This window comes from Tachysurus fulvidraco, chromosome 5 (genome assembly GCF_022655615.1).
Source record: "Tachysurus fulvidraco isolate hzauxx_2018 chromosome 5, HZAU_PFXX_2.0, whole genome shotgun sequence".
Classification (NCBI taxonomy): domain Eukaryota; kingdom Metazoa; phylum Chordata; class Actinopteri; order Siluriformes; family Bagridae; genus Tachysurus; species Tachysurus fulvidraco.
In genome coordinates, this window is record NC_062522.1 from 7,127,765 (window position 1) to 7,147,764 (window position 20,000).

Sequence of the window (20,000 nt, forward strand, 5' to 3'; positions counted from 1 at the left end):
TATCTATCTATCTATCTATCTATCTATCTATCTATCTATCTATCTATCTAACTATCTATCTATCTATCTATCTGTCTGTCTGTCTGTCTGTCTGTCTGTATGTGTGCTTATCTATCTATCTATCTATCTATCTATCTATCTATCTATCTATCTATCTATCTATCTATCTATCTATCTGTCTGTCTGTGTGCTTGTCTGTCTGTCTGTCTGTCTGTCTGTCTGTCTGTCTGTCTGTCTGTCTGTCTCCTTCCATCCCTCACTTTAGACAGATCTGATAGGTAATGAGCAGAATTGAGTGGTTAAAATATTATATAGCTTCTCTGTGAAATCTCTGAGGTTTAACACTCCTGTGAAAGTTAGAATCAGATATTAATCCAAAACTATAAATTAGATGTTAATGTGCATTCGTTAGGAAGGAGGAGCAGCACCTTTTGCTCTTATGGCAGATTATGCACTCTCACAACGTCTCTATGCAAATGATCAACACATATTGCATATACAATTAAGGACAACCCATTAATATCTGAAATTACCATACAGCTACATAGTATACTGAATAAAAAATGGGTAGAATTCTCTGTGGGGATTTTGGAGTACATTGACTAAGGTGCAAATAAAACTGAAATACAGCCACTATTATTGCATTTCTATATTCAGGAGAATTTGTAAGGTAATAATGTCTGAGTTTTTTTTTTTTTTTTTTTTTTTTTTCTTTTAATATAAGAACTTCTTAAACTTTTAATTTGAAACGCGAATGTTTATTTTTCAACCAGTCTATCTATTAATGTCTACTATTTCTAAATTACCTGCTAGCAAGAAGGCATGAAAGAAAGCGTCTATACTGTGTTGGGAGAGGGGGGTGGGGGGTTCTTTGGTGACTTTGTTCATTATGTTATAGAGTTTAATCAAAAAGTTTAAGGAAGTTTAATTGGTGTTCTAAAAGGGAAAGGGAACCAATCTAAATACTTAGGTCCCAGTGATCGCAAAAAAAAAAAAAAAAAAAAAAAAAAAACAATAACAAAACAATAACAAAAATAAAACAATAACAAAACAAAAAACAAAAAAACACACACAATTTAGAAAAATCTACAAATTAAATCTAAAACTATAAAAATATCTAACTTAGATGGCTAATATAGAGTAAGCAGTACAAAGAGTGGATAACAAGGTGTACGTTCCTATGTTATTGCACATGAGAATGTGGCAGTTATTGAGTTATTGCACATGAAAGGTCTATGGTGTATGTTATTGCACATGAGTAATCACAGTGTAAGGGTATTATTGAACATGAGATCACAGTGTAAGGCTATTATTGGACATGAGACCACAGTGGAGGGTATTATTGTCCAGGAGAGTTTGTGAGCCTCACTGCTTCTGGAACGAAGCTGTGTTGGAGTCTGGTTGTTCTGGCCCTGATGCTGTGTCGCCTTCAATAAAATAAATCCCAGTCTTGATGTCTAACCAGAAAGATATTCACAAATTCTTCTTCTCAAGTTCACAGTCTCAACAGGCTATGTGTTTTCTCTTGAGTTCACATCATGTGCTTTTGTTTTGTCTTGACATGTACCTTTGTTTTGACTCTTGTCTTGTCTCCACATGGGTCATGCCATTGGTCTTTTCCTCATGGTCCATTGCCTTAATATGTATTCTTAGCATATATTTGTGCAGATAAATCGTTTCGTTTTCTTCGTATTCTGTGTTTCATGTTTTCTAGTTTTCACTCTTGCTTCTTTGTTGGTTTCTGTACAGTATATGGATACATCTTGTCAAATGCTGCCTGCCTGTTTTTTTTTTGACCTTCTCTATGACCTACAGGCATCATGATTGGATTAATTTGCTGCATACACGAACACACTCTAGCATCATACAGTAGCACTGTTTCACAAAACCGCATGTGTTAAGCATTTGCTGAAATTCAAATCCATTGGTTATCTACTCATGTGGGATGTTTCTAGTAGTGTATAGCATGTGTGTGTTTTCTATCTCTGACTCATTACGAATGTACATAATTATGACCAAACCCATAGGCTTTGGTCAAAACAACCTGTCGAGCATGCTCACAAATGCTCACACACACACACACACACTCAACTATGTGCTATCTCTAACTACGCTTTCATCCAAGAACTGCTATCTCAGCTACTGAAAGCCTTAAGTGGCACTAGATGGTCAGCAAAAACTGACAACTGCAAGGACCTTTTGGTCCGCCTTCCCTCCTGTGGCAGAGACGCTAGAACAGATACAGACAGCTGATACATTTAACAAGGACATTTCAGGCTCTGCAATGACACTAGCAAAGCCATTAATTCTGAATGGTCTTAGCATCTGGTGGCAGTCTGACAGTCACTGGTGTCCTGTCAAAATCTCTCCAAAATCAGCACATGGACATTATTACAGCTGCTATATTGGTTGAAGACTAAGGAACAGAGCTTGCTGCACTGAGGTCGGGTGAAATTTTTGAGGTGGTGTGGACTGACACAAAGACCAGCAGCAGCAATAATTGTGGTGTTTCGGGCAAACTGGAGAGCCAGTGACGTCTCACAGAGGATGGATGACAGACTGGAAAAAACAAACTCCTTTCATTTGGGGGAATAAATTGAAAGTCCATTTTTATTCTTTGAATATTGGAACTCAGGATGGACATATTCAACAAGGAAAGTCCACCTCTGCACAGGCTTGCTGTCAGTGTGACACAAATTTGAACTGAACATCCCCTTGTTCAAATTTCACACAGGAGATTGAATATAGAAGACATGGAAGCTGACCACAAACTGGTGATTCGGTTATTCATTTCTTTACACTGATATTAGAATGTAAAACATCTTTATTATTAAGGTAATTAGGATTCATTTACATTGTCATGACCCTAATAAGGAGTTTTTCCTAAACAGAAATGATTCCAAATTGTGACTCATAAAAAAAAAAAAATAATAATAAAAAATCATAATTGCCAAAAGAACCTTTGAGTGATCATTTTTTCCAAGAGTTTCATTTACTTACTTTCAGTGCGTGTGTTATCCTGGTCCTCATCACCCTCATGGTTGGTCTGGTGCTGATCCCAGGAACAGTGAAGAAGAAATACACCCTGGATAGGAGACAAGTCCATTGTAGGGTTTCCCCCCCAACAAATGCAATCGATTGCACATAGACGCCAATTAATCATCTTAGTCAAACCAGACAACCCTGAGAACATGAAATTCCTCATTTTTTACCCAAGTAATTGGGCAACTGGATGATGGACATCACCACCATGGCTAAATGCCCAGTCTTGTCTGCACTCCTGCTACCTGGATGTCACCGTCTGCCTTCTCCCGACTTTACACATAACATAACATATTCCACTGGCCTGTGTTGTGTGGTGGTCATTTTTAAACACCTTTCCATTCAGAACTAAGATGTATACATTTCCCATGATGTAGAAGATGCTATCAGCATTCCTGGAAGTTAGGTGAGGTGAAATAGAAAGCTAGATTTGTAGGTAATTGAGTTTCTGAACACTGGACAACTGCCAGGATCACCATCATTCAGAGTCATTGCTGAGCCAGTGCAAAGCTTCCTGGGAAATGATATCTGTACAACAGTGATATTCATTAGAAGGTGTTTATTCTCCTTAATTAATTAAAACTGACTGCATCCTACTGTATCTGACTCCATCACCTACACTACTACTTATTCTGATCGCTGAATGTTTAAACTACCGAATATTTATATGTATGCTAATCTTAACTAGTATAAAAATAACCCATGATTCAAAAAAATCAGTCGTGCCTCTCAAACAATGGCATGTGTAATGTGTTTAATTGCTCATCAGGGGATATTCCGCTTGTTGAGCATCACCATAATTGGACTCGATTTCAATTTCAGACTTAATTGAATCCTGAAAGCATGGTTGTATGTGTTTACACGGCAAATGAGTATGTAATAATGATTTGTACATCTGCTCGGGTACAGAGATGTGTGGTTTTAAAATGAGGTCAAGGATAGAAGATATATTACAAATATTGTTTAATTACAGAAAAGAATTACCTGTACTGTGCCTACCGATTTTCTCATTTTAACCTTTATAAAGCTGGCCGCACTACTGACAACAAGACACACGTGATCTAATGTGAAATCTTTCTCACTTGTAAGTCATAGAAAATACACATGGGTAACGCATTTTCTCCACATCTTTCTGTTGCTGTTCAGATCAGATTTAAAACACTGATATTTGCTTACAAAGTCAAAAACAGTCCAGCACCCATTTACAAAACACACACACACACACACACACACAAACAAAAAGCACAAACTGCACCAAACTACCACTAATCTTCTAGCATCATTTGGTGCCACTATCTCGGCCTCTTTTACACCAAAAAGAACCGGGTGCTGGTTCAGAGCTAGTGCTGGTGCTGGTTCAAAGTTGGTTCCACTGGCGAACCTTCTAAGAACCAGTTTGCCTTTCCACCGGCTAGAGAGCTGACATCACAGTGCCGAGTGTGATGTCACTGTATACGCGTCACGTTACACAGCAACGTTAGCGCAGCAGCGGCAAACACAAACACAACAACAATGGCGGATGTTGCTTTACTGTTAATGCTCATGGCTTTGCGAACCTACATTGGCATCCAAACGCGGCAAATAAAACGTGTACGTGCAGCTCCATGTAATCTGTATAAACGGAGGTTGTAATCGATAAAGTACATAACGTTATTTTATCGTTAACACAGAAAAAAAATTTGCCTTAGCATGTAGCTACTTACTATCATGTGTGCTGATAATGTATCATATCGCGGTAAAGTAAAAAAGTATTAAACATTAGTATACTTAAGGTACATTATCAAAAGCGCTAACAGTAGCCCCTCCCACAGCCCCGCCCACAGCTCCTGACGCAAGCGGTTCTTAAGTCTAGACCAGCAACGTTTTGGTGCTACTTAAGAACCGCTTTTCCTGGTTCGGAGCCGGTGCTTTGGCGGTCGAAACAGAACTGGTTCTAAATTAGGCTCTGGCTCCGAACCAGCACTCAAACTGCCTCGGTGGAAAAGGGGCATTAGGGTACAAAAAAAAGGCATGCATCAAGACTCTTCTCCATTCTGGCATATAGTTTTTGGAGTCATTGTCTGTCTTTAAATGGTGTATAAACAGCTACTTCTTCCTACAGTATGTAAATTAGCATTTAAACACCCTTGTTGTCTCTGTGTGCCGTGCTGTCTATTCTTGCTATATTTCTTCCCCTAAGAGTTTTTAGGCTGATGAATTCCTGTGATCTAGTGAACCAGTTTCAGTATCTATTCATAGAGACTTCAAAGCACTTCTGTAAGTCACTCTGGATAAGGACATCAGCCAAATGCCATAAATGTAAATGTAAATCCCAGAAACAAGTGGGAATACACCCTAGGATGGGACACCAATTCGTTGCAATTTGCCATGCTTACACACATTCACACCTAGGGCAAATTTAGCATAAAAAAAATCTCAAATAGAACAGAAAAAAAAAAGCCACACATAATATAACCTGAGCTTAGGATCAAAACCACAGGCCTTACAGCTGTGATGCTCGGAGCACTTGGCACCGATGTGCCACCTGGTCCCCCAGTTGTCCATTTATAATGAGGGATGTAGTGGAATGGGCTTGATAAACTGCACGCGGCAATAAATGAGCTATAGTAAGTAATCCTATATCTACTATGTGCACCTGTGCATTGGTATAGCTGATAAAACAGCCATTGACTCTGGCCAAATATGTGTGCATTTCTGAAGACAGGCCATTGAATTGAGAGAAAATGAAATCTCGGTTTATAGCTGTGTTTCAGCAGTATTATTACTTTAACTGACCCATTTCGGAGAGTGCAATGTGTGTGAATTTGTGTCAATTCCCATAAACTGCACAAAGCATTCAAGCAGATTACAAATCATTGGAGTATATCAGCACACACTTTGCTCAGTGTCACAGAGGTTCGTATTTTTTCACCGCTGTGGGCACTTTTCCATCTGTAGCCTCGTTCCAGTCCTAATGTCTCCCTTGGAGCTCATGCTTAAAGCATTGAGGATTTATGAGGATTAAGGAAATGAAAGGGGAAAAAAAAAGAAAAATAAAGGAGAGTTGGGAAAGAGGAAGTGGGAGAAAGAAATAATGAAATATTCTCAGATAATGAAAACAGAAAAATCAGCAAATTTCAATAATTAACTTGATGTTTAATAAAGAGCGGAAATTAATGGGATATTATTATTATTATTATTATTAGTAGTAGTAGTAGTAGTAGTAGTAGTAGTAGTAGTAGTAGTAGTAGAAATTTTAATCTAACCCAAACAATGACGCTTCCAACATCTTGTGTGTTCAGAGGAGAACTGGCAAAGAGGAACTTGCATTCACTAAATTCCAGGGGTTTTGTTACCACGACGTAAAGTGGGCGTGTTTCTGGAGGTCTTGGAAAAACGCCCTCTTTCAAAAAAAAAGAGCATACCTACGATGGATAATGAAGGACAAAATAGTCATACAGGTAGATTTTATATTTTATATCTATTATGTTTTATTATCTTACAGTTAAGCTATTTTCAAATACAAATAAACAACCGAAAACTAGGGTTAGGGTTAGGGTTAGGGTTAGATGATTAAATAGGCCACGCCTACCCGATGACGCAATATCTGTTACGCTGTTCTGAAATCCCTGGAAATAAGTGCATCCCCCTCTTATACAGCTAAATGGCAAAATGAATGCATATGTTCACCGGTAGCTTTAGCAACACAAGGTTCCTTTCCTGAGAGCATCTACCAATCAGCCCACAAGTTTCATTGAAGACAATGCTCCCACTCTGGTAGTTTCTTGAAACAAAGAACGTTGAAATGATGAAATACCCAGGGTCCTGATCTAAACCAAGTTAAATATCTCAGGAAAATCACTGGCAACAAACGTATTGCTAAGAAACTTACTTGGACCAAGATCACACCAGAGCAGTGTGAGGAACTTGCATTCACTAAATTCCAGGGGTTTTGTTACCACGACGTAAAGTGGGCATGTTTCTGGAGGTCTTGGAAAAACGCCCTCTTTCAAAAAAAAAGAGCTTACCTACGATGGATAATGAAGGCCAAAATAGTCATACAGGTAGATTTTATATTTTATATCTATTATGATTTATTATCTTACAGTTAAGCTATTTTAAGATACAAATAAACAACCGAAAACTACGGTTAGGGTTAGGGTTAGAAATAATGATGAAATACCCAGCCCAGGGTCCTGATCTAAACCAAGTTAAATATCTCTGGAAAATCACTGGCAACAAATGTATTGCTAAGAAACTTACTTGGACCAAGATCACACCAGAGCAGTGTGAGGAACTTGTGATGTTCTTTGGCATACAAAGCAAGGATCCCAAGACGTTCTGTTCATTTTTGACATCAGTATCAGTCAGTGGTTGTGATTTGTGCACAACAATGTTTTTTTTTTGTTTGTTTGTTTGTTTTTTTTTATTATTTTGGTCACAGAGTTTTCAAAAAATAAATAAATAAATAAATAAATTCTAGAACAGTGGCATAACTTTTTAACGATATAAATGAAAAATATTTAAGGCAAAAAAAAGGGTTTAAATTGATCTTATAATTTAAATTACGATTCCAAATGCTGTGTGTGTGTGTGAGAGAGTGTATATACATTTACTGTGTGAAAGAAGCATGTATAGTTGGCAAACCAAGAACTGAGATACAACCCACATGCTTGTTTCTATGCTGCAGCAGCGAGATAAAGAGAAAAAGTTCAAACTGGAAGAGCACTTTTACACTCCTGTCTGTAGATTTGATTCTGTAATAGTGTTTTCTATATAGTAAGAATTTTGTGTAACACACCAGACTCTGTAGGTTAGTGCTGATCCATCTGCAGTGAATTGTATTACAAAATCCAGACAGACAGGTCTGATAAACACAATCCACAGCTCAAATCGATGGAGCAGACAATAATCAAAACAAAGCAAGTATCTGAGCAGAAGAGTAATCCAAAGAGAAGATTGCCTAGACACAGCAAAGAGAATTAGAAATGTTTAGTAGGAACTCTACTGTAGGTTTGGCAAGATTTCACATAGGTGTGTTAAACAAACTGGCCTATTATTCACTATGCACAGTAGAAAGCTAGAACTATGCTAGGATTTTATATTTCCAGGATAAACAGACACCTTTATCTTGAGCAACTTACTTTATCTCATTTATACAGTACAACTGATCAATTGAGGGATCAGTTGAGGTCCTTTCTCAAGGGCCCAGCAGTGGTGGTCCCCTGAGTCAAAACTCACAACCCTATGATCAGTAATCCAACACCTTAACCACTGAGCTACCAGTAGCAGAAATGACTTATGAGTGGTGTGCAATTTTGGCACTTTGCTCAAAAGCAAGCACAAATGAATATATATAAAATAATTAAAAAGCACTGCTTTGTATTTGGTTATGTCTCTTACTGTAATATCTACCAAGGGTCAGGTAATAAAGAATGGTGAGGATGCACGTGTGATTAATGCAGGTTAATCAGTATGGCAATCAATTCCCGAAACAAGATCAAATAGGAATAAAGGATCAGGGTCAAAAAACAGATAAACGTGCACAATGTGAAGACGGGTAACATCTAGAATAATAGCTGAACTGAGCGATACAGAGTCCTGTTGTGTCGTAGCCGTGAGTGCAGGTGTTTAGGGACAGGTGTGTGTGTGTGTGTGTGTGTGTGTGTGTGTGTGTGTGTGTGTGTGTGTGTGTGTGTGTGTGTGTGTGTGTGTGATCAGTGTTCTGCTGTCATGTTAGCAGGCTGCAGTGCATGTTGGGGAATGAAGTTCACGGAGCTAGCAGACCTGACACCAAGGTTGGAAATTTTTCCTTCATTCATTCCATCTTTGTAGGTGTGTGTCAGAGTGCAGGGTCAGGCATGATATAGCGTTGAGTGTCAAGGGCCTTGTTCAAGGGCACAACAGTGGCAGCATGGGAGTGCTGGGGCTTAAACCCCAATCCACCATTCAACAACTCAAAGTCTTAACCACTTCAGCCACCACTGCTCCTATATTCTACTGTGTGCTAAAATCTGGAGATTGAATCGGCCATTTTTAAAACATGCAATCCGGGTGTCATTTGTCTGAAAATCACACCATTCTAATCGTAAATGGATTAAATGACAAATACATTAAATTTACTTTATAAACATAAGATATAAGACATTAAATGCACTTGCTTTGTAGTGTGTAAGGAATATATGGTATCGTATATCGTATTGGTCCCAAGCAACCAATACAATGGGATACAATAGCATTAAAAAAAAAAATCACAATAAAATAAAAGCAAACATATTCCCCAAAAAAAAAAAAAACATATTCTCAAACATTCAAATAATGATAGAAGTGAAATAATTCTAAAAAAAAAAAAAAAGTAAGAATCCTGAAGATTAAAGTTAAAGGTTAAACTTTAAATGAAAATCATTTGAACTTCAGTGTAGTGAAGATGTGGAGTTTCAGCAGCACATGGCCGTGCTTTTTGTGAAAGAAAAGGTTGAGGAAGAGTTGCTTTAATTGCACTGTCAGGTAAAAGGAGCTCTGCAGTATGATCCTGAGAAAGTGGATGTTCTGGTGTTAAACTTCTCATTTCTCCTGCACTACACATTTCTCCTCTGCACTCTGCTCTATTCCATTTAATGCGATGCTTTACCCTTTCTTTTACTTTCTCTCTCTGTGCTCCTGGATGATTAGATAGCTTGTCCAGGTTCCCGTTCTCCAGGACAGGCTCTACTCAAAAATTCAATAGCCCTGGTCTGTCCTGAGTGAGAGAATCTTCTGCTATAGAGGTCAGTTAGAGAGACACTTCACAAACCCACAGGATTATTCTTTATTTTTCCATTCATATTTCTGCAGACTCTCCAGAAAAACTCCCGGTTGTGCCGCTGCACAAATCCAAAGCCTTGCATAATCATCATAGTGTTCTCTATAATTCTCCCATTTAAAAATAATAATCCTAAAAATACATTTTATTTTAAAAGCGAAGCTCAGATCCCTGTATTTTGGTTACATGCATAAACACAAGGGCTGTGATCTTGTATAAAAAATGTCTCTAAGAAAAGCCACTTTCCAGTTAACAACTTAACAGGTTTTCATGTGTATCCATGTAAGTATTCATTAGGGCAAGCTTTCATCATTTAAATACACAAACTGTCCCAAGACGCACACCTATGTCAGATTATTTTATCACAGTGCAGAATTATGCCAGTATGATGATTTTTCAGAAAGGATAAAAATATGCTTAGGTTTTAATTTAAGAGTTACAAGGGCATTTGTGGAATCACCTAGTTTCTAAGTATACAGTATACTAGTAGAACCTTATAGCCAAATCTTGGCCATATATATATATATATATATATATATAAGTGCATGTGTGCATGCTCATTATTAATGATTAATTTATTGGAGGAATTTATGATTATCTCTGTAATATATTACTTGATCAGGCAGGATTCAGGCTTGTAACCTCAGTAGGTTGTTTATTTAATTATTAAATCTTGTCTAAAGCACTATTCGGACGGGACTAGTTTGACGTGGGGACGTGGAGTAATGCAATTTTACCTCAGGATGTCTGTAATATTAATTGGCCAATTCGCACGGGACAAGACAGCTCAGTAAAATTAGCAGAAGTGGGAGGGGTAACTCGCTTTACGCACCACAGTTACCTCCTTGTCGTCATGTGCGTATGACGTTGCTTCCTGTTTCAAGCGCCTCCATGCTTGCAAAACGCGCCACAAACTACTTTTAAACAGGAAATGACGGAATTTTACTGTACATATTTACAGCGGGCCGATTCGGACGGTATTAGTATTATCTGAGGTAATTTTTCCGGACCTTTTTACAGAAGGTAAAAGTCGCCGTAATCTTTACTGACATTGTCCGTAATGATTACCGAGATGGCACATTCGGACGGGACTAAAATCACCGAGAAGCTGTGGTAATAATTACTTTACCCCCACGTCCCCACGTTAAACTAATCCAGTCCGAATAGGACTTAAGTTTCCAATTTCCACCAGAGGTCTTTACATATACATATGAAAGGCAAATAATCAATCATTAATTGTTATTCAAACAGTCAGAATGACAATGAGGCACAAGTCAAGATAGACCAGTGACTAATTGAGACCGAGACAGAACCAAAAAGAAACAAACAAACAAAAAAAAACCACATGTAACAATTGTAGCTCTGCTTACGCTGGAAAGCATGATGTGCAATGAAAGAGTATGTCATGACAATTCCATCATATTATATAAACTGAATAATTTTTAATAATTGAACATTTCCTTCAATAGCTGTTGACACAACCCTGTTACTATTAAAAGTAGACTATTCAAGGACTAGAACGTACAGTGCAATTTCAGCTGATGCTAACATAGTGCCTTAGCACAAACACAATTCACGGACAAGGAACTGAACCAAATGGCACAGATGATTAATGAGTGTGCCAAGACTCTGTGCCCAACCCTCTGTCAAGAAACACAAACAAGGCTCTCTGATGCGTGCCTGGATCTTATCAAACTTTCAAAGCACCTCAAGCTCAAGGACACGGTACGTAAACACCAGCTTGACAAAGAAATCCATTGAATGTGAACATTACTGGACCATGGTGGTGGCTGACATTGAAGATGGTGAATCATGCAGACAACGCACCATTTTAACTGTGAGGAAATCTGCAGTAAAACAGATGTCGCTCTCTGAACTACTGGAGCGAGTATGTTCAACAACTCCAACAATGTTGCCCCATTGGGTCTGCTGACCCATTGCTGTATCTGTATCTGATGGTGAACCAGAGCATCCTGGAAATAACAACTTACTGACCAGAAGTATTGTGGTTCAGGCCTCAGGACTGCCAAGCTGCCCATAAGAAATGCTATTAACCCTATGTGCTCCAGGGGCCAAGGACTATGGCTGACCTACACTCTGACTCCAGCTTCCAAACAAATTGCATTTTTTTTTTTTTTAGAAATAAGGAATAACTTCACAGTGGATGCATTAACCCCAACACTACATGTATGGAAGTGTTAGAAAACCCATAAGGAAGGAAAATACATGACGGTGAGAACTGCCATCACATTAGCATGGCGTTTATGTACAGTAAATGATCCAACAAGTCACATGGTGGCTATGGCTGTAAGAAAAATGTCTACAGCAAAAAATAGTGCATCTTCTATTTACTAATTCAGTCATGATCAGAATTTTTTCCTTTCACAATTCTGCAAACTAACTAAAGAGACCTGAAAGTCTTCTAAATACATTCTTTTCAAATAGGACAGGAGACTGAAGAAACTGTATAAGTGATACTATAGGTGGAGTCACCTACAGTACAATGTTGCATGTGTTGCAAGGTGGGTGTTGTAGATGTCCAGGTGAGAAGAGAGGGGGTACCAATGATCTTCCCAACTGCCTTCACTATGCGCCGCAGGGTTTTCCTTATAGGTGGGACAGTTTCCAAACCAGGCCGTGAAACAGCTGGACAGGATGCTCTGTGTTGGAATTTTCCATAATGAGTCCTGGGGCTTGGCTTTTATTAGATTTTGAAGGAAATAGAGGCAGAATTCTGAGCTTTCTTGGCTAATGTTGAGGTGTTTCTAGTCCAGGAGAAGTCCTCGCTCATGTGCACACCCAGAAACTTGGTGCTGTACAGCCTCTCCACAGCAGCACTGTTGATGGTCAAAGGGGGTGTTGGCTGTGTGCTTTCTGGAAGTCAACCATAATCTTTATCTTCGCATTTATGTTCACGACCAGTCGGGTCATTGCTTTCAATGAGACCATACTGTAGTCGTGTCCTCCTCAAACTTCACAAAGAGATTAGTGCTGTACTGCTTACTGCAAATTCTGGATGTCTTGCTTTGGGAAACCACCCAAACTCTATGCTTGTAACCAGCATCACACACATGAGAAAATTCTAAATCATTAGCAATGACAGTTTGATCACATATACCTTCTGAATCCAAACTGTCTTCTACACCATCAGCTGTGCCAAAGTCAAATAGTGCAATGAAGAACAATATAAAACAGTGCAAATGAAGTGCTTAACGACACCGACACCAGAGAAGCACAATGAAATACTGTCACACTGAGGGAACAATAGCACCTACAGTACAGCTGCACACTTCTAAGTGTTGGAGTCAATCAGTGCTTGGAACTGTGATTGACAGAGTGCTTTTGACTGAATGGATGTTGGAACAAATGGAGTTTCTACATGAAAAAAGCTTTGTGTAAAATAAAATATACGACAGCTATATAATTAAAGAGGGTGAGTGTATTTGGCTCAGACTGTACATGTGTGTGTACCAATACTATGTGTAACCAATAATAATTCAACGCCTCACTAACAGAGTGTGTGGAAGATAATTCTTTGACTTTTTACATGTAATCATAAAATAATTTTCCCTATTAAAGTCTTGAATTGCTGTCACACGTAGAACAAATTCCATGCAGGGTAAATAGGCTTTTAGTTAGTTAAATCTATTATTTCAATTATCTACAAGCGCCACTGGGACGTTGAAACAAAATTCTCTTATTAAATTATAAGAATTCATGGGAATATGAATGGAGTGAAAGAATCTGTGCCTTTGGATAATTGGTTCAGGCAGAAATAATTAAAAAGTAATTTTATACAGCAAATATTACACACACGATATATATGATCTGCATGAGAAAAAAAAAGAGTAAAATAAACAGGACCTCATCACTTTAACAAGGAGTTTACTAATTCAGTAAATGACTGGTTATTAGTTGTTAATGTGACATTGATTCACGTTTCTTCATTTGGCTGAATCTTTTATCCAAAGCACCCGATAGAACAAACAACTGAGCAGTTATGGGATTAAGGCTGTTCTTGACATCTTAAGATCGGGACCAGGACCATTGCCAAGGCACCGTGGCATGATTTAATAATACAGATTAAATTCTTTTATCAAAAGATTTGAATAAATTTTATTTTAAGATCATCCATCACTTGTTATATACAATGTGTTAGAAAAAACAAACAGGCTTGAGGATGCAAATACAGGAGAGTTTAATTAACAATTTCTGAATTAATACAATGGAGGCATGGTGGCTTAGTGGTTAGCACGTTTGCCTCACACCTCCAGGGTTGGGGGTTCGATTCCCGCCTCCGCCTTGTGTGTGTGTGGAGTTTGCATGTTCTCCCCGTGCCTCGGGGGTTTCCTCCGGGTACTCCGGTTTCCTCCACTGGTCCAAAGACATGCATGGTAGGTTGATTGGCATCTCTGGTAAAGTGTCTGTAGTGTGTGAGTGAATGAGAGTGTGTGTGTGACCTGGGTTGGCACTTCGTCCAGGGTGTATCCTTCCTTGATGCCCGATGACCCCTGAGACACCTGTGCTAGGGGTCTCAGGGGTCATCGGGCATCAAGGAAGGATACACCCTGGACGAAGTGCCAACCCATTGCAGGGCGCACACACACACACACACAGGAACAGGTAATCATAATCAACATGAAGGTGACCAAGCATGAGATTGCAGGTGTATTGTGGGAAATGGAGTCTGTGGTGTTAGCAGACGTGATGCTGTGTCTTGCATTATATACATTCTATGTAGCATTCATGCTAATGTGAAGACAGTAATATTTATGTGAATAGCTAAAGAACCATCTCAGATATTTAATACAGAAAGATTACAAGGCAATTACATCTAACATCTAACAACTAATTTACATTAGCAGTTTCTCTTCACACAGTGGGCCTCATTTAACAAACTTAGAATCATGTCGATTTTAATAATTGTAATGCTTATTTTCTTTATACGCGTATGCTTGGAATGGAAACGTCCAGTCCCAGGGCTAAATAAAGCCTGTGGACAGATGTTAACTGGCCTGTGGCTTTTCTATTAGGATGTATGACAGGTGGTCCACCACCAACATGCTACACTTTCTTTCACCTGAGACTACAGCAGTCGGTGTTCTCTCTAACAGCAAGACAATGCAATCTCCAAACAAGAGAAAACTAAGCATGATTTATTTATTTATTTATTTATTTATTTATTTATTTATTTATTTATTTATTTTCAAAAACGCTTAAGGAATCCTTAACAAAAGTGAATTTGGTAAACAAGTACTCTGATAATAATAAAATAGTTTTACTGGAAATATTTTATACTCTATAGAGTTTTTTTAAATGTATTTTTTTAATGTTTTTTTTTAAGTTATTAAAATGTCTCTTAAGTTGTATTTGTATTAGGAATTAATAAGGAACTTCAAAGTGGAATTAATTACATTACAGTAATTCAGTACTGGAGAAAAAGAGAGGGGAAAAAGAAGAGAGAGAGAGAGAGAGAGAGAGAGAGAGAGAGAGAGAGAGAGAGAGAGAGAGAGAGAGAGAGAGAGAGAGAGAAGAATCTCTTGGATTTATTCCCCCTAAACCAACTGGTTCTTATGAATACAATAAATAGTCAGATTAAAAAAAAAAAAAACTTTCTTAATCAGCCATTAATGTTAATTATATAATTATATGTATTATCATTTTTAATAATAGTGTTATAGTTTTAAAAATATAAATATGAAAAGTATGTATACTTATATTAAAAAAATTATATATATATATATATATATATATATATATATATATATATATATATATATATATATATATATATATATATATATTTTAATATAAGTATACATATTTTTGTGTAGGCATCAATAATTAAATCTGACAGCCAGCCTTAAGTGCTATAAGATCACAAGTATTTTATCTGTATATATATATATATATATATATATATATATATATATATATATATATATATATATATATATATATATAAACAAAAATAAAGTAAAAAAAAAAAAAGACAGAACCTCAGAATTAATTCAGTCAATATATAAACACAAAGCATGTCACACCATTTAACTACATACATTTTATAGACTTTAGTGCTAACTGATAGGTTTCCAAATTACTGAAAAAACAAACCAAAAAAAAGCTGTTTTAATAATAATCATTCTTTAATAAATACTATATTAAACCTGATAGGAAACATGAGTTATATGTATATCTTGACACTTATCTCAAAGCATAATGTTACAAATCCCACATTCTGAGCTTCTCAATACATCTCATGGTCTAAAGACAAGCTGATAAAACAAGTCCGGCAAGGATGTTAAGTGAGTGATACTCGGATCGATAAAACGGCTGAGCTGGGAAGAGATGAGATGAGATTCAAAACTGTTTCAACAAAACTGACACTACTGCCAAGACAGGAACATCAGATTCATCTCATATTGCTTTGCTGCAGCAGACTGTCTACAAACATAACAACCAAATATGAAATATGCTTTATTTTCAGAAATCCTATTATAATTAAATAATACCTGATATTATTGACAGCTTCAGTATTCTCTGCAATCGGTTAGCACATCACCATCTCCGCTGATCTCTACCAAGAACACCGTTTCAGCAGACTCGGACATTTGAACCCTGCTGTGTTGGTGCCTGTGTGTTTTGTCCCCTAAAACTTCTGCAAGGTTGTGTGTATGAAGTTCAGGTGTCTAGAGGCGAGATCCTAACATGGCATAACATTCATGTCCAGATGGTCTCTGTCTACTGAGGTCAAAGGACACATATTCAATGCCTAATTACACACCTCATTTATTATAATTATGTCTCTCCAAAAGTCTGATGTGGAACATAACAGAGGGGACAAAAGCGTAAGCAAGGTTTTGACCTTCATTTAAGAAATACAGAAAGGAGGGTTAAAAAGAGATGTTTTCAGATATCATGCCATTTTCCCCTTTACATTCAGCATAGTAAATGCCGTATTTATGTGTATACTGTAAATATACTGTAAATATACCAACAAGTGGTGCTGAACCAGGACCAGGAAGATAGTGATAAACCTCAGCCATGCCAATTATGGACTCTTTTCACTATGCTCTCAAGGAACACAGAGGGAATGAAGAGGAGTTTCTTTACAAAGGATATTCGGGCCCTTAACCTGGTGAACACCTAGACCCTGGACACTCTCTGGACTTTTCAAGGCTGCCACAACACTCACTCTCTCACTCATTTTCTACCGCTTATCTGAACTACCTCGGGTCACAGGGAGCCTTTGCCTATCTCAGGCGTTAACGGGCATCAAGGCAGGATACACCCTGGACGGAGTGCCAACCCATCGCAGGACACACACACACACACACTCAATCACACACTACAAACAGTTTTCCAGAGATGCCAATCAACCTATTGCCAATCAACCTACCATGCATGTAACCAGAGCACCAGAGCACTAGCGGGGGTCAAGATTCTTTTGTCTTTGAGCCCAGTGTTTTGAAGACATTTACCTCAGAAGACGTGTTGATTCGTTGCGACTCTTAATCTTGAGGATTTGCCGCGAGTGAAGAAGAGACCAAGGACCGTTGAAGTGTCCAATGGAGTTAAGAGATTTGCGCTCAAGCTATTTTCAAGACTTTAGATTGGTTAAAAACTTGTAAAAATAACAGACCCATGTGGGGACTGACCATAGCATCGATATGTGAAAGAATATGAAATTGACAAAATTTGGATATAGGAGGTTTCCGCCCGACAGTGACGATATGCTTAACACTTCCTCTGTTTCTGATTATATTCTTTAATATACATTCGATATGCCTTTTTTTATATGCCTTATTTTATCATCAATAACAGTTGTAAAAAACACTAAATGTCGTACTGTGTTTGAACACCACAGAGAGAGCTGTGTCAGGAAAATAATCGATGACAGGATGGTGTGATACAAAGCAGTTACTGTTACCACCAGTAAGTTGATTATTTTCCTGTAACAGCACAACTCGAAAGATTTTATTCTGTTTATTACAGAAACTAGCCAACAACGCCACTCCTTTATATTATAGCAGCTCTAAACTTTTGTTGCTTCACTTGATAGTTACAGAACATTGACACTGGAGAATCCTTCCGGAAAAAAAAATAAATAAATAGTTCAATAAATAAATTAATGGTTATTCAAAGGAACTGTCAGGATATGGATGGTTTACATGGTAAATGGTTTTAAATTTACATTAAACTATAAAAAATGTTTTTTTTTGTTTTGTTTTTTTCCCAGTTGGAATCGAATTCAACACAACACTGGATACAATATGAACCAATCCAAGGTGAGCTGCTTTAACTCACTGAGGTTGGGTTAGGTGGCTAAACCAGCCTGCTGGCTTGATTTTTTTTTAAGCACAATCTCAACATGTGATTCATATAATTGCACATTAAGAGAAGCTTCCTGCAGCACATTTGTTTAACTTGAATACAGTGCAAAGTGATGACTGTCCAAGAAATTACCTTTACATTGGGTTAGGAAGCAACTTTAATAGACCCACAGAAGGCTAAAATTAATTAATTCATTCATTCATTTTCTACCGCTTATCCGAACTTCTCGGGTCACGGGGAGTCTGTGCCTATCTCAGGCATCATCGGGCATCAAGGCAGGATACACCCTGGACGGAGTGCCAACCCATCACAAGGCACATACACTCTCATTCACTCACACACACTACGGACAATTTTCCAGAGGCAGGAATCGAACCCCCGACCCTGGAGGTGTGAGGCGAACGTGCTAACCACTAAGCCACCGTGCCCCCTGGCTAAAATTAATGCTAACACTAAACGTAATTATGTAATACTCTTAAGAAACCTCATAGAAATACAGATTTTTCTTAATAATTGCCCAAAGCCAATACCCTCACCTTCAAACAGCATGTTAAAAACTTTCCCTTTCCTAGTTAATACAGAAATTCTTAGTTTTTTTACAATAAATTTTACATAATTACATAATTTTGTTACTGTAGAAAAAAAAAATTCTTGCCGCTAATTATTCTCGCCACAACGGATCACATGGTCCGCATATTAGATTTGGCACAGGTTTTATGCCAGATGCCTTTCCTGATGCAACCCTACCATTTTATCCGGTGTAAGAAAGATTCCTCCTCGCACCTGTCCGCATCTCTTTACCTCTGCAAAACAATAGGAGCGCTCCGGAGCACTGAGAGAACAAACCACACGAGTGAAATCAAATCTGGTTTATTCCAAACAGCTGCTCAAAGAACTGAGCGACAGAACAGAATATATAGCCAATGAAATACAGTAAGCTATGGTGTATGAGATAAGGCGGGGGCTAAGTTTTATCAACATAGATAGGGGTATGCCAGAATGCTGCTTCCTCACAACTCTTATCCAAGCATTGAAGGTCAGAAAGCCTGTACATGAGCAAAGAGAAACTGAATGTCCTGCGAGTAATCTCACGAGCAGGTCAACCTATCTTGTCTTCTTCATCCTGTCAAGAGCGCTAAAAGAACAGGATAGTCTCAAATCAAGAACATTAAATCAGAAGAGGTGAAGATGACATATAACACAGAAATACATTTTTACATGACAGAGATTTCCTCCTTCTCTGTTCCCGTTTTCTGCTTGAGAGCGGCACTGAGAGTTAACCCTTCATTGGCCTGGTTAGCAGCTAATTATTCTATACATTTTATTTTAAAAAGAATTTAAAAGACAAAATTCCAGAAAATTATTATTTTTTTTTGCCTGTTCACTTACCAGTCTTAATACCCAAATCATCATGCTCCATTTCCTATTAATAACCAGTCAACCCAACTTCTTGTGCTGACCCAACAAGCTAAATGCAGAATTATTTAAATAGACCATAAAAACCATGAAGACAAAATCGTTTTATCAAACATGAAACAGCTCAAGCGGTGAAAATCTGTCAAATGACACACCATTCTTTTAAAAGCTAAGGTGCACCTGCCTGTTTGACATAAACCTGTTATTGTGGAGCTATTTGTCCACGGCTGTGTCAGATCACTGCCCAGTTATAAATACCTGTTACCGACGATCTGTGCTCTAACAACGGTGTGAAAACGCATGTGGCTTGGTGTTAAATTGCCCTCAGAGCCTGCAGACGAACCATTAAACAACGTTTTGCATGTAGTGTTCCGGTTCATTCGTTTGTTATTGTCAGCTAAGGGCGACCCTGAAGCTGTTTCTCCTA

General features: G+C 37.9%; 1 protein-coding gene across 1 annotated transcript in view; it reads left to right on the forward strand.

Annotated features, from left to right (window-relative positions):
- LOC125141210 (trichohyalin-like) overlaps nucleotides 1–20,000 on the forward strand; it is a gene marked incomplete at its 5' end in the record, with an annotated part of 75,990 nt that overhangs the window by 41,958 nt on the left and 14,032 nt on the right. The window contains 1 exon segment of the mRNA XM_047813605.1: nucleotides 15,261–15,358. Coding sequence (XP_047669561.1) covers nucleotides 15,261–15,358 — 98 coding nt within the window.